The sequence below is a fragment of the Pteronotus mesoamericanus genome, unplaced genomic scaffold, assembly GCF_021234165.1.
Source record: "Pteronotus mesoamericanus isolate MK-2021 breed Mesoamerican mustached bat unplaced genomic scaffold, CSHL_Meso_final contig_82, whole genome shotgun sequence".
In the NCBI taxonomy this organism is placed as follows: domain Eukaryota; kingdom Metazoa; phylum Chordata; class Mammalia; order Chiroptera; family Mormoopidae; genus Pteronotus; species Pteronotus mesoamericanus.
Window position 1 is genome coordinate 1,373,746 of NW_026555265.1, and position 27,764 is coordinate 1,401,509.

The window sequence follows — 27,764 nt, forward strand, 5'->3', positions numbered from 1 at the left end:
CCGAAGGCTGAAGCTGCGATAGGGTGGGTGGGGGTCTCGCCGCCTCTGCTGCCCTCTGCTGTCGGGGGAGGCGGAGGCGACGCACTCCCGGCCCTCCTAGCCCCGGCTCCCCGGCTGCCGCACCCTGCCTTCGGGTCGGAAAGAAGCTGAGGCCCTGCCACCCTGCCCGCCCCCTCCCCAGGAATCGCGGGGGCTGGGAGTGGGGAGCGGCACATTTTGGGAAAGCGGCCGAGCCCCAGGAGGGGTTCCACTTAGCCAAGAACTGACTCCACTCCCCTTGGCTGGCGAAGCGTTCCATTCCTCCCGCCCCCTACTCCCTCCCTCTGCACGTCGCCCTCTGGGAGGGGACAGGAGGCTAGGCTGCGGCATTTTTCTGACATTGTTTTCTTCTTGGAAATGGAAGCCCTCCTTCCGGCAACGTGGCAGGAAAGCGAAGTCCCTGGGTGGCCGGGCCAAGAACATTCGGGTGTGCGCAGGTGGAGGCCTCGGACTGGACGGCGGCGCAGGGCGGGGCGCCGGCAGCGCGGCCGGGCTGTCCCCCAAAGGCGGTCTTACCTGCTGTTGAATTTCTCAGGGTGTTTCTCTCTCATCACGTGGAACCGGTGTGCGATGGAAGCATCCTGGAAAGGAGAGAGACAGAAAGCAGATCCCTGGTTAGTTAGTGGCCATGACCGTGCGATGTGGAAGAAGGGAGGCAAAGGTTCCCACTGAGATCCCCCAGCCTCTGAGCTCCCTTCTCCCAGGGGAGAACAGGTCCAAGGTGAGGCGTTCGTGCCAACCACGCTTGTAGACTCCTTGCAGTACCCATTCTCTACCCGGCCATACTTGAGGGTGAGGGATGGGGCCAGACGCGGCCCTTTGTTTGAGAAGAGAGAGGATATCTGGGTCTGTGAGCAGTGAGGACGCAGAAGCCCTTCTGTGTGTTGGGGGGGGGGGGAAGGGAGGATAGCGGAGCGGGGGGGGGGGGGGGAAGGGGACTGAGGGTGAGCCTTTGGAAATACCTTGCCATATTCACTCTTAGAAAAATAATTTTTATTTTGGAGTATTTTAAAACTTACAAGAAGTTGCAAAAAGAGCACAGTGAGTTCCTGTGTCCCTTTCGCCCAGCTCCCCCCAGTGATAACTTCTTACATAACTATAATACATTGTCGAAACCAGAAAACTGACTTGGCAGATTATGTTATATATTAACTATTACTCATCCACACTAGTAGGAATAATTGGTAGCAGTGGAACACATGCTTCGCAGAGAATAAAAAGTCCATTTAAATTTCTGGCTTCTGCTTCTTGATGGCTCCTGGAAACAGCTCTGCCCAAAGTCAATGAAAGGCTCATTACCACATTCTAGGGGCTCTTTGCTGTGCTCCATTAGCACATCCCTTTGCTGCCTTCTTGGCCACCTTCTCTTCCAAACTCACAGTGCCAAAGGCTCCCATGGCACCGCGCTCCCATGGCTCGCCATCCTCAGACTGGAACCTCTTAGCCCTGAGTCCACTCTGTAGCCCACACTCCATGCCATGGACATCTCAAGTTCTCCTAGTTGTTTACTAGCATCTAGACACTGTCTCCACTAGATGTATCTCTAGTACCAACCCTGAACTTAAGACCTAAAAAGGAACTCATCTTTCCTCCTCAGACTTGGTCTTCCACCCTTGTTAATAGTCTGATTTTCCAGCAGGAGAATGTGTAACGCCCCCTTAGCCCTCAAGCCCCATGGTCCCATGCCAGCACTTCAGGTGCAGGTGATGGACTTTAGAAATATATAGGCAAATCGGGCTGCAGGGAGGGAGTGACAAAACCAAGAGATTCAGATTTGTTCACGGGAAAAAAAAACCCCAAAACCCCATTTACAAGAATATGTGGCTAAAAGAGAACTGAAATTCCATACAATGAATTCTCAGTGAGTACATATTAATTTGGTTTCTTAACGTGGAAACTCCACAAAATATTTTTTTTTCTGATTTTTTTAACATAAGGAGGCACAGTGCAGTGAAGATACATTTTGTGAGCATATGTTGTGTGTGATGAGTAAAATACAAACTAATGGTGGGGACAAAAAGTCCAGGAGCAGGTTCGAGTGCAAAGAGGAGCTTTTGTAGTATTCATACTTGGCAGGGGAGTAAAGCCAGCCAGCAGCCCACTACTGAAAAGTAGAGAGGGCAAGTCAAAGATATGGCCTTATTTTGTGGTTCACAAACACTCTTTGTTGAAATCATGCCTTGGAAATTTCAAGTTGAAACTTTAGTCATTGATTCTGTTTTTAGTTTTCTGTTTAAGACACAGGAAAAGTTGAAGGTCTTGGGTAGGTAGGCACCCCTGTGGACAAACGAGGGGAGATGCATGCACGCCCCACGCCGGGGGGCCTCTGTCCCCTGGGCCTGTGCTGCCTGTGCCATGCTCCTGGCGGCTGTGCTTCCTGCTGCCAGACTGCGCCCACCTCCCTCTTCCTGAGCAAGTTTCAGTGAACACCCTGAATAAAATTCATGTGGCATCTGTCAAATGCTTCTCTAGAATTCAAGAAAACATTCCATCTGCTTATGTTCCTTTGAAGAACCAATTTTCTTCTGTCAGGGGGAAAAAAAAAAAGAAAAGAAAAGAAAAAAGCAATCACACGTTGCCTGGCACGATTTGTACTTCATGACTCCCCCGCCCCCAACGCTGCTTCGGCTGGCTCCCGGCTTTTTTATTCTCGGGGATGTGTGCACAGGCCCCCTCCCTCTGTGTAGTTCCTTTATCCTTAGCTTCTCATAACTAGGTTTTGCAAAACTTCTTTTTCACACAGAACAGCTTTTACAATATTATTAGTTAAGCGTGCGGGTCCTAATTTGACAATGTAATTCCTTGGTGAATGCACAAAGTGGTAAAGGAGAGTTGAGCAGTCCCTTTGCTGTTTAGTCTTGAAAAGGCAATGCTGGTCAAGACTCTGACCACGTTTCCCTCCTTGGGAATTGAAAAGAGAGTCAAGATTCAGTTACTCTCTGTTGAGCTTCTCTCCGTTGGACACTGAGCTGGCTGTATTTACATTCAGTAGTGATCTCATTTAAATTTTGGAAACCGGCACTACAACGGTTCAAACTCTTTTTTGGCAATCAGTACAGCAAAATGAGACTTTTGTTCTGAAAAGAGTGGGGTGTAGATGGGAACCGCAACCCTGTGGACGTGGCGATGGCGTTTTTGATGACACCATTCTCTTGGGTCCTTTCTGTGAAGTGTTGGGTGAAGAAATGACAATGGTGAAGACACATGGCTACTTTTTCCTAGACTAAAAGTCCAGTCACACAGTGAGACAAATATTTTTTGTACGACTTCCAAATCTAAGCAGCAGCATCTGCACTCTGAGATGTTGGGATGTCTAGGCCAGTCATGGGTAGTAGAAATAAATTTAAAATTTTCTAGGAGCCATATTTAAAAAGTGAAAGGAGAGGAAGTTACTTTAAGAATATATTTTAGTTAACAAATACTATCCTTATAACATGTAATTAATATAAAAATTATAGCAATATTTTAAATTCTTTCCTTCATACCACGTTTTTGAAATTTACTGTGTATTTTACACTTAGATCATCTCTCAGTATGGACTAGCTCCATTTCAAGTATGCAATAGCCACATGTGGCTAATGGCTACATATTGGACAATGCATTTCTAAGTCACTTTAGCAATTTATGAAGATAAAAAGACAGGAGGCAATAAAACAGATTACTTGAAATTTGGATTGTCCTGAAAAATTATGGCAGATTGGGGAATTGAAGAGTATAGACCTCTTGTTCAAGACACCTTTCAGTGACTTCCATTGTTTTAGTACTTTCATGGCTCTCACAGGTGACAGGCAAAAACCTGACGCTCAGGGAGTCCAAAGGTTGCAGAGACAATGATATATAGAAATTCCTTAACGGGTAAGAGGTGTATCACTGTGGAAACTTGGCTGTAAAGTCTGATAAGTACAGTCCGTAAGGTGGAAAATGGTGCATGGGATAGCGTGATGACTGTGGCCTCTCCTTGGCCCCTGGGGTCCCCTAGCATCAGAAATAGATTTCATTGAATCAAGGGATTAGCTGTTCACTCATCCCATCAAGGCTCAGTGAAAGCAGAGCCTTTGAGGCATTCAGAGTTACGCATACCCGAGGAATTATTTCGCAGTCCCAAACTTCCTGTCACTGATACCTGGCCATTCTGACATTTCTGCAAATCCAAAAATAAAGAACAGAGACAAGGAGGCGAGAGCAGTCAGAGGAAGTAAAATCTCCTGCCAATGGACATAATCAGAGGGACTGAGAAGGCCAACAATTTCAACTCTTCACTGAGGGGAGCTGGCATGCACGCGGCTGATGGGAATGCGGTGACAATGAGGCCGTAGCCAGTCCTTGGTTAGGCCAGAGTGTCTGCCCTGTTTCTCTCTCCATCTGTTAAATGGGTTCTGTTGGTAACAAGGGGACCAGTGAGCTATCAGGGCAAATTCTTTACCAACTACGGGCACACAGCAGCGATCATCGTCATCACCTTTGTAAGTGCAAGGCAGCAGGCATGTGATATTAATAGATGTTCCAGGTCCTTCAAAAGCGGCAAAGACTTTGCAAGGCTCTCTTTGCCAATGAAGTCCGACTCTAATCATCGTAAGGAAGTAAAACTGTGGGTTGGTTTACATACCTACTTCTCCTCTTACAAAGTTTGGGAAGTCAAACAGGGAGCAAGAGCTTCTGCAAATGTCAGCCCCAGATTCTGTTAGGGTTGTCTGTTGGCTACTTGTTTTCTCAAGAATTTCCCTTTCCAACTTGTAAAGAGCGAGCACACAAACCCTGCAAACATTGAGAGAAGGCTAAGGGCACACCAAGGAGATAAAAAACAATCCTGGTCCCTCACTGCTTTGCAATAAAATATTAAATATGCACGCGCTAAAGGTGTGTGTGGGGAAATTATAAGGAAAGATACTGTGATGTTCTTGATAATTTGAAAGATGAATAGATTGCATTATTATAAGTCCGCTGAGGGCAAATACGTATCTTGACCACTGAGTAAGATAGAGAGTCTGTTTGTATACATTTCCCTGGGGAACAATTAGTTTGTCTTCTTCCCTCTCTTCCCAGTTATTTGCAAGAATGAATTAAAACCATGATCAGCGTTGGCTCTTGGGATTAAGCTTGGTTTCTAGTTGAGGGGAGGTTGTCGATCCTCTTTTACTGTGTTCATCCATTTGGTCAGCTAATACTAAGGGGGTGCTATTTGTTTTTCTGTGTAGAGAGAGGCAGGGGGTGTCAGGAATCACATTTTTTTGGCAGCCAGAGCCAGGGTGTGTTAAGAGAGAAGATTTGGGGCCGAAGACTCTGAAGGCAGCCATGACTGTAACCTACCCTCTAAAAGTTCCCAGGCAGGTCACCTCATCCTGCTGCTCAGCTCTCACTTTTGGCTGGTTGTTCATAGGTGCTGGTTTTCCTCACTTCTCTCTTTCCTCTCCTTGATCTATTTCAGTTCTGGTTTCTGCTCCTGTGGAGAACCACTTCCTTTGACAATTCTCTGATCTCATAGGTTGTCTTCACTTACTGAAGACTCTGTAGGGACCAGCTACATCAGGATTATCTCAGGGGCTTCTTAAAAATACTAGTTCCCAGACCTTGCCCGGACCAACTGAATCAGAATATGAATCGGGATGTGTCAGGGAGTGGAATTTGCATTTCTGACCAGAGGCATAGGTGAGCCATCTCATACTAAACATTCTGTCACCCCCCCACCCCCTCCCTGTCAAATGCTGCTGTGTTTGGTGGCATGAAGATGGAATGGGGTGTGCAGAAGCTGCAAGGCTCATGGTCCGCAGCTCAGTGGCTCTGGATCTCAACAACGGTGGCTCCTGGCTCCGCCACTCACCAGCTCAGACGTGTCTCTGTACCTTTCTAAGCTAAAGTTCCTCCTTATAAAACGCAAAAAGATAATGACAATACCTACCAATAGAAAAACTATGCCTGGCACACAGTAGGCACCCATAAATATTAGCAAGTTATATCCTAGTTGTTACATGCAAAAGACTCAAGCTTTTGTGGAAATGTAATGATGGGAAGCCCATGCTCCAGAAGCCCCGTGAACACCAGATATGTCAGTCATGTGCGATTTGTAGGAGGAGAAGATTGCACGTTCCCATCGGGAAGTGGAGCCTAAGCAGGTGATCCAAAAAGGCGATGGGCCTCTGAGCCAAAGAGAGAAGGGAGGAGTCTGCCTAGGTCACTGGAGAGGGAAGCTGGAAGAAGCCTGGGGAAAGATGTCTCCCCCAGCTGAGACCAAGGGAGCTAGGGGGATAAACATGACCGGGGCATAGAGAGAGAAATGAATCAGGGCACAGAGACCCTTGAATTCACTCCCGGTCCAACACCTCTATCCTCTCAGAACCTGGTTGTAGGCCCAGCAATGCCTCCTTCTTCTGCTTTGGTAACAGAAAAAGGGTGCTGTATTAAGAGTTAGAAAAGGAAAGCAAATCCCTTAATCTGTCTCTCTTTCCTCACCTATGAAAGGGAGATAATGCTGCCCTTCAGTGTAGTCATAAGAATCAAGAAAATATCAGTAAATATGGCAAATTTTAAATCTTATAAATGTAAGGTATAATCCTTTCTTTTTCCATGGTTCTCCTTCTAGTCTTATTAAAAAACAAAACCTTTTCCTTAAGCCTGCTCTTGTCTCAATGTATCTATCATTCCTTCTTTTCATACTCTCCCTTCCGTTTTAACAACCAAAATCAAAAGAGGCGCAGGTGAGAGTGGCTGAGGAGTGCAGGTACCACCCAGTCTGGGCCTGGAGGGACCCAAAGGCATGTGAAACTGGGCAGCATAATTCCTAAGACAGGGACACAGAAGAAAGAGTCTGGCTTCCGAATGAGACCCAGCATGAGTGCCCTAGTTCTGCCCCTGACTTGTCCAGTGCCCCAAGGCCTCACCTGTAAAACGCGGATGGTGGGGACAAGATAACTGCTGGATTGCTGTGAGGACTAGAATGTGTGAAGTCTGGCACAGTGGAGAGCACACAGTAGGAGCTCAATACATGTGACTGTCTTTGTTATACCTTCCTCCCAAACCCCAGCTCTATTTATGGCAGCAATGGATCCCTTTTCTCTCCCATCCTGCCCCCAACGGTTTGGGAAGCAGTGTCTACCCCATCGGCTTTGAACCAGAACTGAGTTCATTGAAACAAAGTAAGTGAGCACTGGGGTCTGGATGGAGAAAGAGAAACATGGCACCATGAGAGAGAGAGAGAGAGAGAGAGAGAGAGAGAGAGAGAGGAAGAGAGTTGGCAGAGCAGGGAAGAGACAGGCCCAATGAAACCAACCTCTTCAATCTAATGTAGAGAGTGCATGGATGGGGTGAGTGCAGAGGGTTGTGAGAGCAGTAAGACTGAGCATAGAGCTCAGCCAGAGGGGAGTTAGCCAGGGGAGATGCCCCTGGAGTGTGGGGAATGGGGCTGAGAAGAGGGAAGAACACAGGCAAGAAGGAATTCTGGGAGCCAAGCCAGCCAAGCCAGCTCAGGACCACGAAGTCCTCCTTGGAGAACAGAGTTCCAACTCTAGAAGCTCACATGAGAGTCTCCTTCTGACCTCGCCTCTTGGTTATTTCTTGATGTTGTTTTTCTTTAACTGCTTCAAATTATCCAAAGGGTAAATCTGTCTTTTGAAAAATGACCTGTCTTTTCTTGTGTTAGTTAAAATTACAGGGGAAGGAATTTCTTCTATAATCAAGGATGGGGGCAGATGCAAGGATGCTTGGACACAAGGCAAGGCTGGAGGTAAAGAGTAGGGACCCAGAGGGGAACAATGGTGGACTAACACCTTTCTTGCCCATCCAGGCATTTCTCTTCCATGCAGAAAGGTGATCCTTGGCCAACTCACCACGCCAATGGAGAAGTAGTTGTTCATGATGTCATACGGGACCTGGTCCCCATTCTCCACCTCTTCTCTGGGGATGACTTCCAGGTGCCAGCGGTCCAGCATCACCAAGGGGCTCTGCTCGATGTCCTTTAGGATTTTTGTCAGGCTTCCTCCTTCGTAACCTGTGGAGCATAACATTGCATTTGCCCCAAAGCAGAGAGCTAAGTTGTCACTGATGTACAGGCAGCTGTCACGCAGGGAATCCTGTGGGCATCCATGACTTGGAGTCCCCCCGGTGTGTCTCTGGACACAGAGAAGGAGAGGGCAGCATGGAGTAATTAGAAAGAAGCTAGGAGGTTTGAAAACCAGAGTAGAAGGGGTGGGGTGGCTGCAGGCCAAATGCGGGCGGCTGTGCGGCCGAAGCTAGCCCTGGAGAATTGTGGGCTGGGTGGCTGGGAAGCTGCACCTGGGGGAACAGAGGATCCATTTCCACACCATGTCATGTTGGAGAGGAACAGGGTGGTAGACAGGATTTTAAGATGACTCCCACAATTCCTGCCCCTGTTCCCTCAGGCCCTCTCCCCAACCACCATTGTGCACACCCTTCAAAACCCCTGGGACCTGTGAATAAGATTGGAGAGTCACTGTCGCAATTAGGTATGTTCTGTAAAACAGCTGACTGTAGCAAAAGGAGATTATCCTGTGTGGAGCTGACCTGATCAGGGGAGTCCTCAGAAAGGACTGGGCTTTTCCTTAAGAAAGAGCAGTGAAGCTTGAGAGGGATTTGAGATGAGGAAGATTCTCTGTTGCCAGCTTTGGAGATGGAGGGAGCACCTAGCAAGTAATGAGGGAGGCCTCTGACATCTGAGAGTGGTCCCCACGGACAGCCAGCAAGGGCAGGTCTCCGGTCCTATAACCACAAAGAATTGAATTCAGCTAGCAACCTGAATGAGCTGAGAGAAGCAAATTCTTCCCCCAGAGCCTTCAGTGAGGGACAGAGCCTTTTTAATGCCCTGATTTCAGCCTATGAGGGCCTGAGCAGAGAACCCAGTCACACCTGTTCCAGGGCTTCTGGCCTAGTGGACTGTGAACTAAAAATGGGTGTTTCAAGGCTCTACATTATGATAATTTGTTATGTAGCAGTAGAAAACTAACATAAAATGTGAATCGTAAGTGTTAAGAGGTTAGTGGGAGAGACAGCCTTTTCTTTCAAACAACACTTCTATTTTTTCCTAATTCTCCCCTGAGGACAGTTTTTTCATTGCTTTTTTTAGGGAGAGAGGAAGGGAGAGAGAAAAACATCAATGTGAGAGAGAAACATTGATTGATTGTTCCATACATGCCCGGACCAGGGATTGTACGTGCCTAAACCAGGGATCGGATCTGTAACCCAGGTATGTGCCCTGACCGGGAATTGAACCTGCAAACTTTCAGTTAGGGGAGGATGCTCCAACCATCGGGGCCACATTTCTGCATTCCCGCTTACTTTTGGGGCAAACTTGAAGAGTATTTTCAAGTTGCCAGGGCTTTGATCAGCTATGGTAGCAACTATGTAGCAGAAGGCCTTGAGACTAGCTGGGGGCACAGGCTGGGTTTCCTGCATGAAATCTGTGCCTCGCTAGACTGTGTAGATGCCCAGAGCGTGGGGCCACGCTCTGCTTGTCCCTTTGAACAGAGGGCTCTTTTCTAGACTTAGTGTGTCTGAGGACCCTGGTAGCTCTTCCAGTGTCTGCCAGCTTCCTTCTAGGGCTTGCTGTCACTTACTCTGGCCCAAGCATGCACCAATCACTGACCAACCGCTGCCTGGTCTGGTCTTGAATCACTCTCTGAATTATCAGCCATCTTAAGTCCCACTCTAGCTGTGCCAGCCAGACTGACCTGTGTGCAGCTTGTGCTGGTCTGAACTCCACTCCCTGGAGCATGCCCAGCTCCACAGCGGCTGTTGCAGTTTGCAAAGGTCTCAACTTAGCTCCTGCCCATTGCCCTATAAGCTGGTTACTACTCCGAGTTCTCCCTTAGGGAATTTTCAAAATGAGGGCCCATGGCTATGGGGGGCTAAGATGATCTGGTTGCCCCTAACAGCCGGTGATGTGGCCTTTCAGTCTGCATTCTGAGTCCTAATTTAGAAGATCAGTAATTTGGGAAGAGGGAATTTTATGCAGAAAACATCTAAGTGAGCCCCTCCTGGGATGAGCGCTGTCGGGGAGACAAAGGGGACTCTATGTTAAAGAGGATTTGTTCTACTGGGGAAGGCAGGCGGTGAGCAGACCGTTTCAAGATGACAGTAAGATAGTAAAGGGTAAGCAGAGGTCTCGGCTTGGAACGGACAGGAATACGTTCATGGAGCCAATCTGACCCCAGAGTTGAGTATTGTTCTGTGGAATTTGATCCCTAAAAGGGAAATTCAACCTAACTCTGTGGAGTATCCCTGTTGATTGGAAAGCTTGTCCCCAGGGGCGGTGCCACTCACAGGCCGACTCACCTCCTCCCCAGCGGAGACATCTGGCCAGGTCATTTCCTGTTCCAAGAGGCAGGACAGCCACTGGTGGATGCTTTGCAAAGTTGGCCTTATCTGTAAGCCACGCGGAGGAAGAGAGAACCACATGCCATAGGGTTAAGAATGTTCACGTTATCTAGTCATCCTGGCCTGATGCCTGAACTCCTCCATAGTGCTCCTTGTTGGAATACTTCCCATGCTGGGGAGCACACCCTCTCCTAGAGTCACGTCTTCCACCTGCAGTGTGTTGACCACAACAAAGGTTTCCTGTTTCTTTAAAAAGGGTATTTAGCAAAATTTGTCTCCTTGTAACTTGTACCTCTTCATCCTAATTTCATCCCAATTTGTTCCTTTGGGGTTACAGCACACCTCAAAAACATTAGTTTGCACAGCTTTAATCCTTAATGATAACTGGCACTTGTTACATTTATCCCCCAGACCAACCCTACCCGGTACTGGTCTCACAAATGAAGAAACTGAGGAACAAAGAAGGAAAGTGATTCCAGAGGCAGGATCCAGACCCAGAGCTCTGCTACTCCAGGTCCGTGCCCATCCTTTCTTCAAGGGCTAGACAGGTGCATAGATAGTGACACAGAGAGGGTTTGAGACTGCAGGGAATGGTGGGGCATTTGGAAAACTGAAAATGTTACACCTAAAGACACCCATGTTCAAAAGTTTAAACATAACATTGCATCTAACAAAACCTCCAGGTGTCGTTTGGCACCCAGGAAGAAGTTTGCCACCTCCACCACCTCCCAGACTTGCAAATACACAGATTCCTCATCTTATTCCCCATGCCAGTATGAAGCAGCGTCAGACTGAACCATTAGAGAAAGCTCAGCAGACCATGTATTTTTTTTCTTTTTTTTCTTTCTCTTTTTATTGTTCATGTATGTTTTAATCTGGCTGAAGATCTACAGCAGTGTGTTGGCTGACTGGGAAAGCTGAAGGAGGTACAGGCACCCAGGGCTCCAGGGGTGCTATTTACATAAGCTTCAGTTCACCTTGTGCTGGGGGACCGAGAAACATTATTGGGGAGTGGTAGTGGGGAGGCCGGGGCAATGCAGGAATCAGTACCCTGCATGAGGCTCGTACTAGGACTGCCCCCAGCAAAACAGGGGTTCATAGGTCCCCTAGCTTGTCTGACTTATGCCAGAAGTGGCTGAACTCAGTGAAGACCCAGGGCTGAGATTACCGATGGGAAGGTTGAGCTGGATGGCGGAGCAAAGCAATGGACTTTCTCATCGTTCCCAGGACTTACAGTCTGTGTTTATGTCTCCCTGCCTTTGCACATTCTGTTCCCTTTGCCTGGAAGGCCCTCATTTCCCCAGGTCTGCTTTTTCTTCCATAGCCTCCATCTTAGCCGGTCAACTATCCTCAGTGCGGAGGCTAGAGAGCTGGATGCCATCCTATGTTTCCCTCTTCCTCACCCCACATCAATTTACTCATCGGTTTCTATGTGCTTTTCCCTTAGTAGATCTGCAAGCAATCTTTTCTCTTCATCCTCAAGGTGACGCCTGAATTAGGTATGATATACTTTCTTCCCATTAGTATGGCTGCAATTGCCCCCTTCAGCCTCCAGTTCCACCCCCTCGTGTGTTCTCCAAACTTCCACCAGGGTGGACAATCCTTGAACCACAAGCCCAATCACATTAGTCCATGGCTTTCACGCTGTGGGGGCTCCCCTCACCCCTTAGCATGGCACACTAAGCCCTCCCAGGCTCTGCCTTTCTCTATGGCCTCATCCTTTACCCATCCTATCTCCCAGCCAACATGTCAATGACATCAGTGTTTTCAGTGTCTTAAATCATAGACTCTGTGTCACTCAGTTCAGATGATGCCTCTGGGAGCCCCCCTCCTCGCCCCTCATTGCCCTAGTCTGGACCAGGTGCCTCTCTCCAGGATGTTTCTTTAGTGTCGGGGAGGATCTCAACACACGGCCTTGTAAATGACTGTTCATTTGTTCCCTGAATGTACGGTAACCTTCCCTGGGAACTAAATCTCATTCACTACAGTATCTCCACACACACTTGCTGAAGGCCTACTATGTGTCAGATACCGTGTTAGGTGGTAAGGCTCTTGGGTGAAAAAGCCATGACTTAGGCTCTCAAGGTACCTGTAGGTGAAGGGGAGAGACAGGTATGAATGAGGTCTTCCCATAAATGAGGCATAATTTCAATTTCATGCTGGAGAGGAAAAGAGTGCCGTCCTATAATAAGGGGACAGAGGCTGCGGATATGTCAGGAAAGGCTCTCCTAAGGAAGCCACACTTTGGCTGAGATCCAAAGAAGCAGGTGATCAAACAAAGATCCCCTTTGTCATGCTCCAAAGGGGAGCTCACCAGGCAGAAGGAACAACTTGTGCAAAAGCCCTGCGGTGGAAGGAGCCAGTCCACTGAAGGGTCTAAGAGAGTGACTGTGTGGCCTGAGACTGGAGGGAGAAGAATGAAGGTATAAGGCTGGAAGGGTAGGCAGCTGCTAGACCACCCGGGGCCCTATTGATCATTTGAAGAGTTGTTGTCTTTGCCCTAAGAATGATGGGAAGCCACTGATGTGCTCCACACACATCATGAACCCATTGACATTCAGGAAACATCACTGGCTACAGAGGGAGAACAGATCAGGGGTCAGGGAAGGCACCAAAATGGGGTAGCAGAGAGCACCGCGTAATTGCTACAATATTTCTTGAATAATGAATGAATGAACACTGTGCAGTTAGGTTTCTTACCACTGTTTTTTCTCTTAGAGCCACTAACCTGTGAAAGCAGATCATCTCACATGACCTTCTTTCTTTCTTTCTGTTTTGAGCAGTTTCTATCACCGGTGTCCTCTGCACATGCATCTTATAAAACTTTTTGCCAAAGCCCACTGTCTCCTTCAGGATGGAGAGGGAGCCATGGAAGCAGCTCTCAGTGCTGCAGCCATCCACCCTCCACTGATCAGCTTTTCCTTCCCAGCTCCCAGGGGACGCCTCCCACAAACAGCTGAAGCCCAGGTGACAGGAGCGCGTGGGCGGCTGCTTGGCAGGGCTGTGTCCATGGAAACCAAAGTGTGTGTAGGGGAGGCGAAGGCAGCAGGTGTGCGGGTGCTGGTCCTACCCCTGCAGGTGGTCTGCTTATGATCCCTGGAGGCTCAGCCTTCCCTGCCCTGTTCAGGGTCGTTATGGCCTGTCCTTGACTCTGCTCTTGCCCTCACCTCGCACAACCAGTCTGTCAGCAAACCCTGTTGGCTCTCCCTTCAAAAGACACTCAAAATCTAACCACCTCTCACCACCTCCTCTGTTTCTGTTGTGGTCCAGACCATGGCCACCTCTCACTGGGATGACTGCAGGAGCCTCCGAACTGGCCTCCCTGCTTTTGCCCTTCCTCTAAATCTGTTGTTTCCCTCCTTTGCTCAGAAATCATCCAGCACCTCGGGACTTTCCCAGTATGAAAGCCATATTCTGTATAATGTCCTACGTGACCTGGTGAGCTGGCTATGTACTCTCTCTGCTCCATACCCTGCCACTCTCTCCGATACACTCTGCAGCCTTCCCGCGGCCTTCAGCGGCCTGGCTGCTCCTACCCCTGGCTGCTCTGTAGTTGCTGTTCCTTCTGCCAGAAATGCTCTTCCCTCAGGTATCAGCATGGCTCACCTTCCTCTCAGTCCCCACGCAAGCGTCATCTGCTCTGCGAGGTCTTCCCTGACCACTGGGATTTAGATCGCACTCCTGGCACCCCACAGCTGCATTCCCTTTGCCCCTTCCCTGCTTTACTTTTATCACCTTCTGACATGTTATATGTTTGACTGACTTCCTTATTTATTGCTTGCGTCTTCCCTCTAGAGGAAAAGCTCCCCGAAGACAGGATTTTTTGTCCATTTGCTTACTGCGACATCATCACTGCCTCAAGGAGAGCTTGGTGCAGAAGGTGCAGAGGACATTTTGGTGGAATGGACAGGAAGACAGAAGCAGCCTAGGGCTTGATGCTCTTCGGCCAGTCTCAAGACTTTGAAGACGGCTCTCCCCAGCTCTTCCATTTCCCATCTTTATGTTCCACGTCCAGTGCTTATCTGGGTTCCCCAGGGTTTGATCTTGAATATACTCTTACCCCAGGATTTCAAAGTCAGTCTCCATTGTTTATTGGGGGTCATGTGTCCAAGGACCCATAGATCCAGGCAGGGCTGGACTAGAACCCACACCCGATTCTCAGCCTGGGCTCTCCCTGCTGCCCCTATGATCACGGTGTATTTGACTTTCTTTGCTTGCACTGATCTGCACTTTCTAGATGTGCTTTCAGGGCTTGGGGCTCCTGGTGCTCACTTTAAGGTGAGGTGCCCTGGGATATGCATCTATGCTTAGTGCTCCGGCCTTTATCCACCTCCCTGCATCTCCCTGGAGTCTCAGCTCTGCCCCTCCCCTGGCCACTCCATGCTGCCTGTCCTGCCATTGACAAAACCCCAGCCTGGACAGATGTTCTTGAAGGAAGACCTGAAACAAACTGTTACGTCTGTACCTGTGGGACTCCTTCCACTGCCCTGTTTTTGTTTTTCCACTTAAAATAGATATCTAGTTAAGCATTGGTCCAAGAGTGGAAACAAGGTTGACTGAGACATGGCTACATTTCTCTTTCTTTTTTATTGCCTTCCTGGAACTATAAACATACTTACTATAAGTAAACTGCAAAGGCCCTCCAAGCCCATCCTTACCAATGCAATCCAAAATCCAGCCAACTGTCCCATCTCCTCCGCAGGCCAAGACACGGAAGTCTGGAGTATCCCGGAAAAAGTTCAGTCTGGGAAGTAAAAGAAAGGCCAAAATGATCTTGTATACTGGGTAGCAGCTGACCTTTGACACTGTTTGAGCCAGAGTCCCCCTTACCCCCACCCCACCTCCTCCCCTGGGAGTATGTTATGATCTTGATTCCTTTTAGGGTTGAAAGGGTCACTTAATGTTCTGAAACCAGAACTTACTAAGCAATGCCATTGAGTATGAATCTAAGGGGCCATCCTTGTATAAGAAGGATCTGACTAACTTTCAATACTGAACATTTTTTCCCCCAGAAATTTTCTATTACTTGTGCAGAGGAATCTGTAATTTGCTTATTTTGGCAAAAATACAACTAACCCCCAACATTTTGACTCCCCTCCGGTTCTCCTGCCTGCTCTGTCCCCACAGCCTCCCCTTTAAGTCAAATGCACTGAACTAACTAAGTCTTTATCCTGCTCTCCTGGGGGTCTAGACCTGAGTGAGCACCCTCTCCCCTGGGGGGCCTCAACCCTTTAGAGTGGGGAACTGTTTGTGGACAGAATCCAGAACTGTGAACTTGCAGGAGAAAATGTTACATTCTCAACTTCCCAAAGCTCTAACTGAGATTTAGCGTTTCCTTTCATTGTGAATGTAGGCCACAAATCACAGATGTATTAACAATACCTGTGTCTTTGTCAGCAGTTGAAATCACAGGTAGTTTAATGATTCACTACAGTTATGGAAGATATTTCATGCTATTCTATACGCTCATGATTGCTTTTAATTTACAATAGTTATTAGACGTGCCTGTGAAATTTGCTCCATAATATGTTAGGAAATCACATATATTCTCATACCACAAATTTGTTTTCTTAACATTTGATAACTGTTTTTAATATAATTAGTTTCCCTGGTAGTTCTATATATTTCATTTTACGTATTGAAAAAATATTGGTCTGAGAAGGGGTCGCCAGGCTTCATCAGAATGCCAACCAGGTTCCTGGTACAAAGAGGATAAGAACCTCTCCTGCAAAGCAAATGTGACCTGTGGACACCTTGGGGTCGGACTTGCGAAGCTGAAGCTCAGTATCTGCTCTTTGCCCACCCTGGTGGTCTGAGAAGACTCCTGGGACTCTCTGAGTCACCGATGCATGTGCGGGCAAGTTCACTTTCCCTCTCTTCCCCTTCGTTCCCTGCTCTCCTATATGGAGGGAATTCTGAATGGAGGCCCCTGTCATCTAGATAGCCTGTCTGATTACAGACTGACACCTCAGAGATACTCAGCACAGTAGCCCCAGAAGTTGTCATCAGGCTTGTCATCCAGGGCAAAAACAACTTAGGACCGATGAGGTTAAGTGAGAGCATCGCATTCAAGTCTTAAAATGCCCCCAAAGAGAATGGGCTGGGAAAGGTATCTGTGGGCTGCTGCTCAGCTGCAAGTCGTCAGGGAGCAGCAGCCGGCAGTCATGGTGGCCGCGATGGCACCGGCGGCACTGTAGGTGGGCTCTACTTCGAAATTAGGGTTAACTTGTGGCAGAGGCGCTGAATCTGCACTCAGGTTTCCTTCTCCTTTTAACTGGGTCTTGCACTACCACTGCCGTACCTGATAGCTTTGTGTCAAAAAACTGAAGACGGACAGATGGAGTCCTTACTCCCACCCTTCTGAGAGTCTTGCTGAACCCAGTGCAGAAGAGCAAGTTAGGAGGTTGGGCACAGCAGCTGTGTGCTGAAAAGCTCAGCCCACATGCACACGTCTGAGGACCTGGTCCCTCCACAGCCTCTGGCCAGCACGCGCTTCTAGTGCAGCGAGTCTGCCTGGTAAGAAGAGTCTTCGGGTGCCTTCCAGGCCTGAGGCTGGAGGAGACTGATTGCAGGGACCCTCAGCCCATCACCTTAGTGCTAACACAAGGACTGGCTCCTCCCGCCAGACCTTCAGCCAAGCAGCAACGGGGCTGCCTGTCTCCTCTCCTCGCTCTCCCTCTCTAATGAGCAGTGAAAGAGCCAATAGGCAAATGACAAGAGAAAGGCCACAGGGAGCTTAACAATCTCTAAAATGGACGTTCCAGAAAAAAAGTGATTTCATCGAATAACCAATTGTTTTGATCTTAAAATAACCCACAGCAGAACACGCAGCAGACTTGACTGACAGTGATAGGAAATTCTTTCCTTCTGATGATTCAGTATGAAGATACCAGCTAACACAGCCTTACAAATAAGTTAAAATAATTTACCTGCCTGCCCTTCCTGTCAATCAAATGAATGGCATTTGCAGGAGGCTACTTCCCAGAGTCAAATATAACGGGAGTTCCTAAGTATCTCTGGGAGGAAGTAAGAGGAGATGTAAGGAAAAGGACAGAAAACGAGTAAAATGGCAGGAAGGGCAAGTCCACAAATGAAAAAGACAAAGAAAGGTGACAAAAAGGTATATTATTCAGAAACTAAAGGGAGGAAGAAAAATAAGGAGCAAGGATTGTATCTCCATACCCTGGAGTAGGCCCCCCACTGTCCAGGTTGAAAACTTGTTTGGGGTTGAGCAGATAGTGGAATTTCCGAAGAATTCTATGGGGAAAAAAAAGAAAGAGAGAGGCAGAGAAGGAGAATGTCATTATGGGAAGTCACAGTAGGGCAAACACCTCTGGAGCCCATTGATGGTGTGAATGAAGGTCCATTTAAACCCAGCTGGGGACAAGACTGAATGCAGGCCTGGGAGCCCCTGCAGTCCCAGCTTCAGGTGCCGCACTCTTGCCCTAACCCCCTGGTTCAAGGCCTTCCTGCTCTCCAAGACTCTAGTTCCCAATCCCAGAAGTATCACCCCTTGAGGAAAAGACAGGGCAGAGAATCTCAGAGAACAGGACTTCCATTCTCCTAAAGCTTTTTCCTTGTGGATACCTTTTCCCAAATGTTCTGTATGTTCTAGGTTGTACAATTGTGCTCTTTGTGGGCTACACAAAGGCATCAAGGAATCTTTGAATCAGGAGGAAACGCAGGAGGTGGGGCTGGGGCAGGGGAGGGCGGGGCAATGACCCCATCCAGGCTTGGTTTCAAGGTTCTAGCTTGAGCTAATTAGATCAGTTCAGAAGGGGTGCTCTGCCCCTTGGACTAGGGTAAGGGTTCTCATAGTTGTTGCTTCACCCCTACTTATTATTTTTTTTTAACCTGGATTCCAGATCCCATGCCATCTGGACATTACCCCAGAGCTGAACAGGACTGGGAGGCGGGGCTGCTTTGCTCTTTTTCCCTCTCCCCTCCCACTCTCTTAGTGCTTCCAGCAGACTGGGCATTTCCTTCACTGATGAGATGGGTACCCTGCTTTCTCAAGGGCTGGATAGGCCAGGAAGTCCCAATCAGTGAGTCCCACCATATCTCTTAATCAAGAAAAGACTTGAGAGACAAGGAAGGAAACTGGCATGTCAGAACTTGGTCTGACTCTGGGAGCCATAATAATGGCTCATGTGACAGGCCCTAGCTAAGCACTATGTGTTTTAATCCTCACAACAACCCTAAGAAAGGAAAAATTACTGTTGCTTAACAGAGGAGGAAACCAGGGCACAGGGACGTTAAGTCACTTGAACCAGGTCATCAAGATATAAGTAGCAGGGCTGGGATTTGAACCCAGGTCTGCCTGTCTCCAGTTTACTCTGTTATGGTTGAAGGAAAGAAAGGACCCAAGGGAGGCTGTTCCAGCCTCTCCATTTTGAAAAAGAAGAGAACATACCTTTCTCCTTGTCTCCCTCCACTCTTGGGGTTCACCAAGACCAACAGGGGGTGGGTACCCGGGGTGGGGATGATCTTATACTTAAAAAGGTAAAAGAAAAAGAAATTAGCTCTGTTTCAGCCAACAGGGAGGACAAGATGAGAGTTTACACTAAGATAGCCCTTGGGGGAGATGGATAGGAAGCAGTTACAGGCATGGAGGAGAGGAAGGCAGGAGGTAGACCTTTGTCCCCTTGCTGAGCTTTTGAGGGGTGAGCAGCTAGGTGTCTTCAGCTTGAGTGGACTTTAAGTGGTGTGAATGGTGACGGGGTTTGAGGTCAAAATCAGAGATGGGACAATGGCATCATAGCTTCAAATCATTCAACAATGACGAGGCATCGTACCCACAGCATGAGATTAGATTTTGTGAGAAATACAACTGAATATGACCTTCGAAGGTATGGCCATCTGATCAAACACCTAAATAAAATAACACTCATGAAGTTAAGCATGGCTTCCCAGGGCTGATTTTCCTCCTGGGCTTTGGTTCCACATATCTCACTGTCTAGTGGGTCCCCTCAACCAGATGTCTCACCACCAGATTGCTCCAAACCTCAACATGTCCCAAACCTGACCTGTCTTCTTTCATCACAAAACTGGTAGTCTTTCCCGGTTCCCTGTTTCAGTTTAAATGGACTATTATTACTCATCCAGTCATCCGGGGAAAGAAACCCTGCTCTGACAAATTCTTTCTCTGGACTGTCCCTTTCTCGCTGGCAGCTGCCACAGTAACCATACTGCTTGGGCATTTTCCAACTCAGGTATGTCCTATAGGCTGTCCCCATGTAGTTCCTTCCTACGACATCACATTAGTTATGCCACTCTTGCTCAAATTCCTTTAATAACACCTCATTGCTCAGAGGATTAAATCTAAATCTCCTAACCTGTCATCCAAGGCATTTCAGTATAGTCCCATTCGACTGTTAACTTCTTAATAACTCTAACCCTCCCTGCGGTTCCAGCTAAGCCTGGCTCTTAACCTCTAGAGAGTGCTTCTCCTGCATTCCCACCCTGTGGGCCAGCTCACACCTGATTACTTCTCCTCCTCAGTGCCCTGAAATGCTCCCTCCCTTCTTTACAACCTTTTAAAAAACTTCTCAGCCTCAGGGCCCAGTTCAGGAGCAACTTCCTCTATAAAGTTTTCTTCAATTACTGGAACTAAAACTATTGCACTTGAGACTCATAATAACTTCTGGATTTTGTTTTTTGTTGTTTATTTGTTTTTTATTTTCTTAGATAAATGTCTCCAAATGTCAACTGGATCTTAAATGCCTCAAAAGCAGAGGGGGTGTGTGTGTATAACTCTTCTACCAAGAGCCCCATAATACCAGATACAGGAGCAGGTACTCAATAAATACTTGCGGGTTTAGCTGAAGGACACACTGATGCAAAGACACAACTCTGCTCCATAGTCACGACCTAATGCTCACTCTTCCAGATCCCAGGCTAAAAACACAGCAAACACAGAGCCATGCTGCTTGAAATGGACAGCACCGTTCTTTACGATTTTTAGGAATGTTCTCATCCGCTCTAGGGTGACTGTCTGTGTGACACCCGGAAGCATCTTGTAACCTGAAGAGTAATTTTTACTTCCTGAGGTGGCATTCAAAAATATTGAACAGCCTGTCCAGCATGGGCACTGCCCAGTCAGTACAGATGCAGGATAAGCAAATGGACCCCAGCTGGGAACAACTGGTGCGCCTGCACTGTGTGACTGTGTGCGTGTGTCCGCTCCTCCGGGCTTTCTGTCCTTCCAGGTATCCAGAGCTTTCTCACATTATTAAGTTTCTCCATCATTATTACTCACGTTTTAATTTTCAAAACCCACTAATCTGCATGTTGTCATTGGATACCAGAGCACTTCTGGGGGGTGGGCAGTGCAGGGATTGCTATGCCCCTTTTCAAACAAGCAAGTGTAAGGCTCAGAGGCATGGGAGGAGGCCTTTGTTTTCTGTTTTATTCTCTAGTGCTCTTTGTACCTCACCAGGTTGTCTTTCCTGCAGTCCCTGGAACTTTGTGGGAGGCACGAAGAGAAGATATTGATTGGTGAGCCCAAGAAAAAAATGAGCTGTTCATTATACATGTAAAGATAAAGAAGAAATTTTGGATATGTTAGCTTTGCTTTGGCCAACTGGATCCTGGAGACAGCTTGGCGGTCTTGGAAAATCCACTGAGTATTTTTAGGCCATACTCTTGTTATTATTTAGGCGATATGTGTATTGACTTTTTAAAAGCAAGTCATTCCTAAAAAGGTGATAAAGGTCAATTTGGCCAGCCAGGCGATCAACCACCCTCGTTTCCCACCACTTGTGCACAGTGTGGTGGTCAAAGGTAATTCCGAAGGCTGGCAATAATGTGTCTCACGTGATATAATTGATCAGATGAGAAAGCAAATGTTGAGATATATTTCTCAGACCCTGTATTCCTCTCCACAGCCTCAGACCACCTTAGAATGATTGATGAGATGCGGGCTTGCTGAGGTACCTGCATCACAAGTTCATCCTTAGCTGACACACTGCCATCCGACTTCCCACCTTGCCTGTCCTGTGAGGAGAGAGGAAAGATAAGCATCTTTTGGGGGAGGAAAAAAAAGCCTAATATAAAAAAAAGGGGTCAGAAGAAAAACAGATGGTTAATAAAAAGAAAGAGAATTAGAAAAACAGTATAGAATGGGGAGGAGTTTTTCTAAGTAGGGCTTTAGACTTAGAAAAGGAAATGTTGGCCTATCGCTTTCCCTAGGACTCTCCAGGCCTCTGTCATCGTTTGCTCTGAGACACAGTAGCCTTGAGACACTGGAACGGACATGGGGAGAGGAAACACTAAAATTAACAGAAACCTACTTTGCTGATTTAGAAGATTGAGCTCTGAGAAGTAAGGTCTTAAATCCAGCTTAAATCTCTGCACAGTACTAGCTAAATGTGATATTTAGAAAGTTATTTGTCTTAGTTTTGTTTGTCCTCTTTTCTTTGTTTTTAAATATGCTTATTATTTACTTTATGGAGGTTTGTTGTATATATAGTAAAATGCTCAAATCAAAATCTAAACGTTGATGAATTTCTCCTTATATACCGTATTTTGCTGTGTATAATGCACACCTATGTTTTTGTGTGCATTATACATGGGATTATTATACCCATGGTATGTAATCATTATACTCATGTATAATGTGCATCCTTATTTTCCCCTCAAAAATTTTGGCAAGAAGTGCACATTATACGTGGCAAAATATGGTATAGGCCTTTGTAACTACTGCCATGTCAGGTGTAACTATGCTGTGACTGCCGACTCTGTACTGCTTTTACCTGCCATTTGAAATTCATATAAATGGAATCATAGAACATTTTTTTTTTGAGTCAAGTTTATTTTTTTCAGGACTGTATCTTTGTGATTATACCTTTTTTCTATCTAAGCATAGTTTTTGTTTTTTTTCTCCCATGTAGTATTCCATGGTATGAATGAGTCTCAATTTACTTGTTCTCCTGTCAGTGGTCATTAAACTTGTTTCTAGTTTTTCACCATTATGGATAGAGTTGCTATGAACATTCTTGCACAAGTATTTTGGTGGAATAAATGCTCATATTTCTCCGGTAGATACACAGGAGGGAACTAGTGAAGTCAAAAGACTTTTGCATTTCCAACTTCGTAGATAGAGCCAAATAGTTTTCCCAAGTGGTTTTTCTTTAGTTTTTTAAAGAGAAAGAGCAACTGGTCAAATCAAGGGTGAGATGAGATGTGAGGAATCAGTGGGACTTGGCAACATCTTTAACAGGAAAGAGAGCAGTTACAGTGTTTGGTGCTTGGTTTAAAAGAGGAATTGTCAACACAGGGGACAGAGGCAATTTCTGATGGGGATAAAAGGAGTTTAGGGCTGAGACACTCCAGTGGAAATCGTCAGGGCAGGTGTTTGGACATGGGGGAGAGGTTGACGGGGACCGGGAGGCCCAGCCTGCACAGGCGGGGACTACGGTTCCTTGAGCCGGGCTCTGCCCGCAAGGTGCTGAGACCAAAAGCGCTGTCCTTGATGGGCCATCTCGCAGCATTCTGGGTGACCAGCAGTGGGAACCATCGCAGTTGGGGGAGTTTTCTCTCACAATCTGGCAGGTGCAGCACTGACCTCAATTAAACTTGCACTGAAGACACAAACCCTAAGAGACGCTGAGGAAGTCCTCCAAAGGATGTGAGCGCCTGGGTGCTGCCTACATGTGAAATGTGCAGGGTGGAGGTGGGAGGGGCCAGAACCCCAGCGGGGTGGTGGCACTTACCCGGGTGATGGGGCATATCGAGGTGGGCAGCAGGATGTGGTCTTTGAGTTCCCCACCATCGCACAGTGTGGATAACTCACATTTGCGGTGAAACTGGAGGGAAAAACGAAGATGAGAGTGAGTGAAAGTGACCAAGGAAACGTCAAAGAAGAGGGTTTAAAGGTTTACTGAGGAGGCAAGCTGTCTAGTGCTCCCCAAATCCTGATGCACTGCCGGCTTTGGCAGTATAACTGAGCATGTGTGTGTGGTGTACGTGTGGTGTGTTGTGTGTATGTGTTGTGTGTGGTATGTGGTGTGGGTGCCTGTGGGTCTGTTGTGTGTGGTTAGGGCTGCCAAGTCTGCCGTGGGCAGATAAAGGAGACCAAGTGTTACCCATGGCTGCTGGAGCAACACGGCCCCGGGCAGGCCTGCCCATGGCCCTTCAGTGCAGCACCCACGTGGTTTCCAGAGCTCCCCCTGGGTGTTGGCTCCTTAAGCTCAAAGATCTTGTTGAACACACTCATAAGAGGCTGGAAGTAAACGTCTTGACTTAACCTCTGCATCTTAAGAGTTCTATAATTTAATTTGGAGCCATGTCCTTTTTGAGGCTGACCAAGGGCCATGGTCTAGGGGACAAGACATGGCGCTGAGTTTGCTGTGGCAGGGAGGCTGGGCAGGCCCCAGGTGTCTAGAGAGGAAGTGGACATTTGTTGTAGCTGGTGGCAGCAGGCACAGGCCTCCAGCCCAGGCAGTGGGGCTGCCGTGAAGAGTGTGCCTTCCTCTGGTGCCTTGAGGAACACGATTCTAGTGCCTAATTCCTCTCCAACTCAGGTAGGGCCGCTGGCCCCAGATGACACCCGGGAGAAAAAAGTTAATGGTCCAGCCTGTCCACAGCTGACCAACCACACAGACAGTGGATTGGCCAGCTTCTTCTTAAGTAACCTTTGCTGCCCTGGTTCTGGGGGTGCCCTCTCTCTGGGCAGCTTGGTGATTCACTGGAGGCACTGTTAGGCTTAGGGCACTGAATGGGGCTCTGGGCAACTGCAGGCTTCCCCTGGCTTTGCTCATGTCCTTCGGCAGGATGTCCACTGCTCCCTGGCTGCAGCTTGAGCAAAAAACCCCACTGAACAGAAGCAGGGCCTCCCTGGGAGCCAACCCACCGTCTTCCGGCACCACACGCAGTGCCACGCGGTGACACTCTGGTAGCACTTGATATTTTTGTGGCACCGGTCACACTTGACGGAGGAGTTCCCTTCCACCCACGCGTGCTGCATCACCTGCAGAAGGGAAGGGAAGCATACCAGGGAAGGCTGCAGAACCATGTCCCCAGCCCTGGGCCTGAGGAGAAGGGTCTGGGAGGAGCACAGGGTCGGGAGAGGCCAGAGGGGTTGTTTCTTATTTAATTTAGGCACTTATTAGATGCCAGGCTGCTTGGCTGCACTGCACTGATGTGATCTCTCCCTGCCTAACCACCATGTTGTTCATCAAGGTAGATGAAAAAGCACTTGTGCTTTGAATAGCTCATTTCCCCTGACTGTCACGTCTCTGAGCAGCATCTTGTCTGGCAGTCCATCTGTCTGTCTTGCAGAACGCCTTGCAGGGTGCTGTGTTCGTGTGCTCCCTCTTCTGGAAGGCAGCGTGTTGTGGGGAGACACAGGAGGGCTCAGGCAGCTGGCAAAACTGGCCGGAGTCATTGCTCTTCCCTTTGGCAGCCGGGTGACCTTTGGCAAGTTCCTGGACCTCTCTGAGTCTCAGGTCCCTCGTCTGTAGAAACGGCACAATAAGCCCCACCTCTGTGTTTGCATGGGGGATTGAAGGAGACAGTGCAGTGCTTCCTGGCACAGTTCTGGCACTTTGGAGGTGCCCACTGATGGGTAACTTCCTTCCCCTTCCTGTCTCCTTCAGGCCACTGGCTGTCAGCCTTAGTAGCCATCAGAACCACCTGGGGAGCTCCTAGAAGTTCCAATGCCCAGCCCTCATCCCAGACCAAATAATTAGAGTTTCTGGGGATGGGAAGTGCCTTTAGTACGTTTTAAAGTGCCCCGGGTGATTAGAATGGACAGCCAAGGTTGAGAAGCTCTCTAGAAGGAAGTTAAAGTTCAAAGATATTAGTGTGGGTCAGCGGCTGGTGTCTTTCACATCTGTTTTCTGGAAACCTGGTTGCACTTGCTCCCTGGCCAGGAAATGCCACTAGGGCAGTCCAGGAACCTGGAAGCCATGGGAACACATGTGTACATGTGCATCTGTAAGTGCATTCAAAGCGACCCATGAAAATAATTCTGGGGGCCTGAGTCCTCAGTTGTCTCCCTTTGGAATTTTACAGAATTTCTCAAAACTTTCCCCCAGGGCACCCTGGGTAGCAGAAGGAAGGGAGTGTGGACTCTGGGGGAGTGTGGGGGCCAAGTCTGAAGGGCCAACGACAGGCACAATATTAAAAACACATGGGATATTTGCATGGTATGATCCATGTTTCCATTAAATAAAAGTTTTAAGTTACTGATCAATTAAGTTACTAGTCTTTCTCCCAAAAGGTTTTTGGTAAAATGCTTGTTCTAGAAGACATGTCACTTTTATTCAGTAGTTTCTCATTTTCTGCCATTCACCCTTGAGGGTATAAAGAATCCAGTCTGCTAATCAATTTTTCCTCTACATGGTCACACTGAATTTAGTCCAAGGTTAATATTACTATTTCTTTTTCACAGAGAAGAAAATGAGGCTTCGGAGAGGTTAAGTGACCAGCCCGAGGTTCCAAGGCTGGTAAGTGGCCAAGCAGAACTTCAGAGCCAAGTCTTCTGACTCCAAGTCTGTGGTTGTCTCCCTTCACCACGTTGCCTTCCCCATCCTCTTCTGGAACTGGAAGGGGTGGTGAAGAACTTGGGTTGCCCCTGGAAACTCAGATGCTCGTGTCCCGCTGGCCCCTCAGGTCTCCTTCTGTTCTGTGTGTGGCAAGTGGCCAGCGTGCAGGCCTAGGGCCTGAGCCCAGGAGGTGTACGGTGCATCACGGTGAAGGCATGGATATGGAAAGCTGTGTGCATGAGCGTGGTGCAGAAGTAGACAAGAGGCCATGCGGTGTCTCATGGGCATGCATATGTGTCCTCAGAGGTGCCCTTCTCTCATGGAGCCCCTCTGGGGAGGGCTGGATATCACTCCCACTTGCTAAGCATCTCCTGACTTAGATTCCTCATTGGAATCTTCCACACAGGAACTTGAGTGTCCTTCCCCTGCTGATTTTAAGATAAGGCTATTTCCAGACTCGGTGAACGGCATCACCTAATGGCCAAGTTGGAAACCTAGGGGCCATTCCCGACCTCTTCCCATCTCTCATCCTCTACATCTCCATCGCCGAGTCCTGGTGGTAGTACCTCCAAATTATCTCTTAAACTCTCCTTGCATCTTTTCTACCTTAACCAGTGGGACAGTCAAAACACTCAACAACTGGCATGGCTGGGAGACACTCAACACAGACATAGCCACCACCGTGCTACTGTGAACGTGTCAGCATAGCAAGTGAGTGCGGAGCCCACCCCAGGCCGGCCCTCAGTGCAGCACTGCCTCTTGCTCGAACTGTTGGAAGGATTTCCCCCCCTTGGATCTCTCTCCTGCACCATGGTCAGAGCAATTAACCTAATACGCAAACCCAATGATGTCATGTGCTCAAAGCTCTACAATGTCCCCTGAGAGGCCTCGGAAACTCCTTCCCAACTCTTCCCAGGCTCAATCTCACCTTCAGAGCACAGTTTCTGCCACTTCCCTTTAAGGGTTCTCTGCCTCAGTCATGGCAAACTAAGTACAGATCCCAGAATAACCCACGTCTCCTCCATGCCTTTGCATCTGGGGCTTCTGCCTGGGTGCCTTGCTCAGTTCGATGCCTTGTGAAGTCCTCCTGATTTGGGTTCAAGATACAACTCAAATGCTACCTCCTTTGTGAAACCTTCCCTGGCCTCCTGTTTGGTACCTGCACTGTACGTGCCACACAATTGCTATTGTCCACTCACTACTTTGTGCTTTGCTTATGTGCCTGTTTCTCTCCCACTAGATTGCACACTTCTCCAACAGGCTGAAGGCCATCTTATAACCTGTGCACCCCCTAACACAGTGCCTGGCACATGGTGGGCACCAGAAAGATGCTGAATGGATTGATGGATGAACTAGATGGCTTAAGGGTGGTCCCCAGACAGAGAAGGGGCTGGATAAAGCTCCCAAAGCCCCTTCCTGCCCAGGAAATTGGTGATGGACATGTTGCCCAGGACACAGCATGCAGTAGAACAAGGCAATAGGTGTCACCAACCTCGCTGCCCCTTTTGGTTTTTGAGTACGTTTTGACACACCCAGGAATGTTTTTGGATACACAGCGTTCATGGACAGTATATTTACAGTCTGAAAAAAAAAAGTAAGGAAAGAGCTTGTGAGTGACCACAGAGGAAAGATCCAGCCAACCCCACCTCCTCCAGCTGACGCCTGTGCCTGACTGGGGTTAGCAGTCAGGAGCAGGGGTCCTATGGAGCTGGCCTTGCCTAACAGAAATTCAAAACAGTCTCTGCTTGTTCACTGAGAAGAGAGTTCACGGTTGTCTACTAGATGTACTCCTGCACTCTGTACCCTGCCACCCTGCCTGCCACTGCAGGCAGTAAACTCGGGCAAGAAATCATCCGCAGAGAGGTGCTTTCCACTTAAGGGCAGTGTGAGGAGTTATTCCCCTTGCTAGGCCAG

At 48.1% G+C, this 27,764-nt stretch overlaps 1 protein-coding gene across 6 annotated transcripts in view; it reads right to left on the bottom strand.

The window, feature by feature from the left end:
• Nucleotides 1–27,764, bottom strand: part of DGKG (diacylglycerol kinase gamma) — a 191,693-nt gene that overhangs the window by 92,265 nt on the left and 71,664 nt on the right. For all 6 annotated transcript variants that reach the window (XR_008530109.1, XR_008530106.1, XR_008530105.1 and 3 more), the window contains exons 11-19: nucleotides 27,343–27,431; nucleotides 23,076–23,168; nucleotides 21,298–21,357; nucleotides 18,776–18,855; nucleotides 17,545–17,619; nucleotides 15,021–15,106; nucleotides 10,321–10,410; nucleotides 7,860–8,020; nucleotides 556–620 (exon numbers count right to left, since the gene is read on the bottom strand). Coding sequence is in view for 1 of the 6 variants with exons in the window: in XM_054585079.1 (XP_054441054.1) it covers nucleotides 556–620; nucleotides 7,860–8,020; nucleotides 10,321–10,410; nucleotides 15,021–15,106; nucleotides 17,545–17,619; nucleotides 18,776–18,855; nucleotides 21,298–21,357; nucleotides 23,076–23,168; nucleotides 27,343–27,431 (799 nt within the window). In the remaining 5 variants the exon portion in view is untranslated. The remainder of the gene's footprint in view (nucleotides 1–555; nucleotides 621–7,859; nucleotides 8,021–10,320; nucleotides 10,411–15,020; nucleotides 15,107–17,544; nucleotides 17,620–18,775; nucleotides 18,856–21,297; nucleotides 21,358–23,075; nucleotides 23,169–27,342; nucleotides 27,432–27,764) is intronic.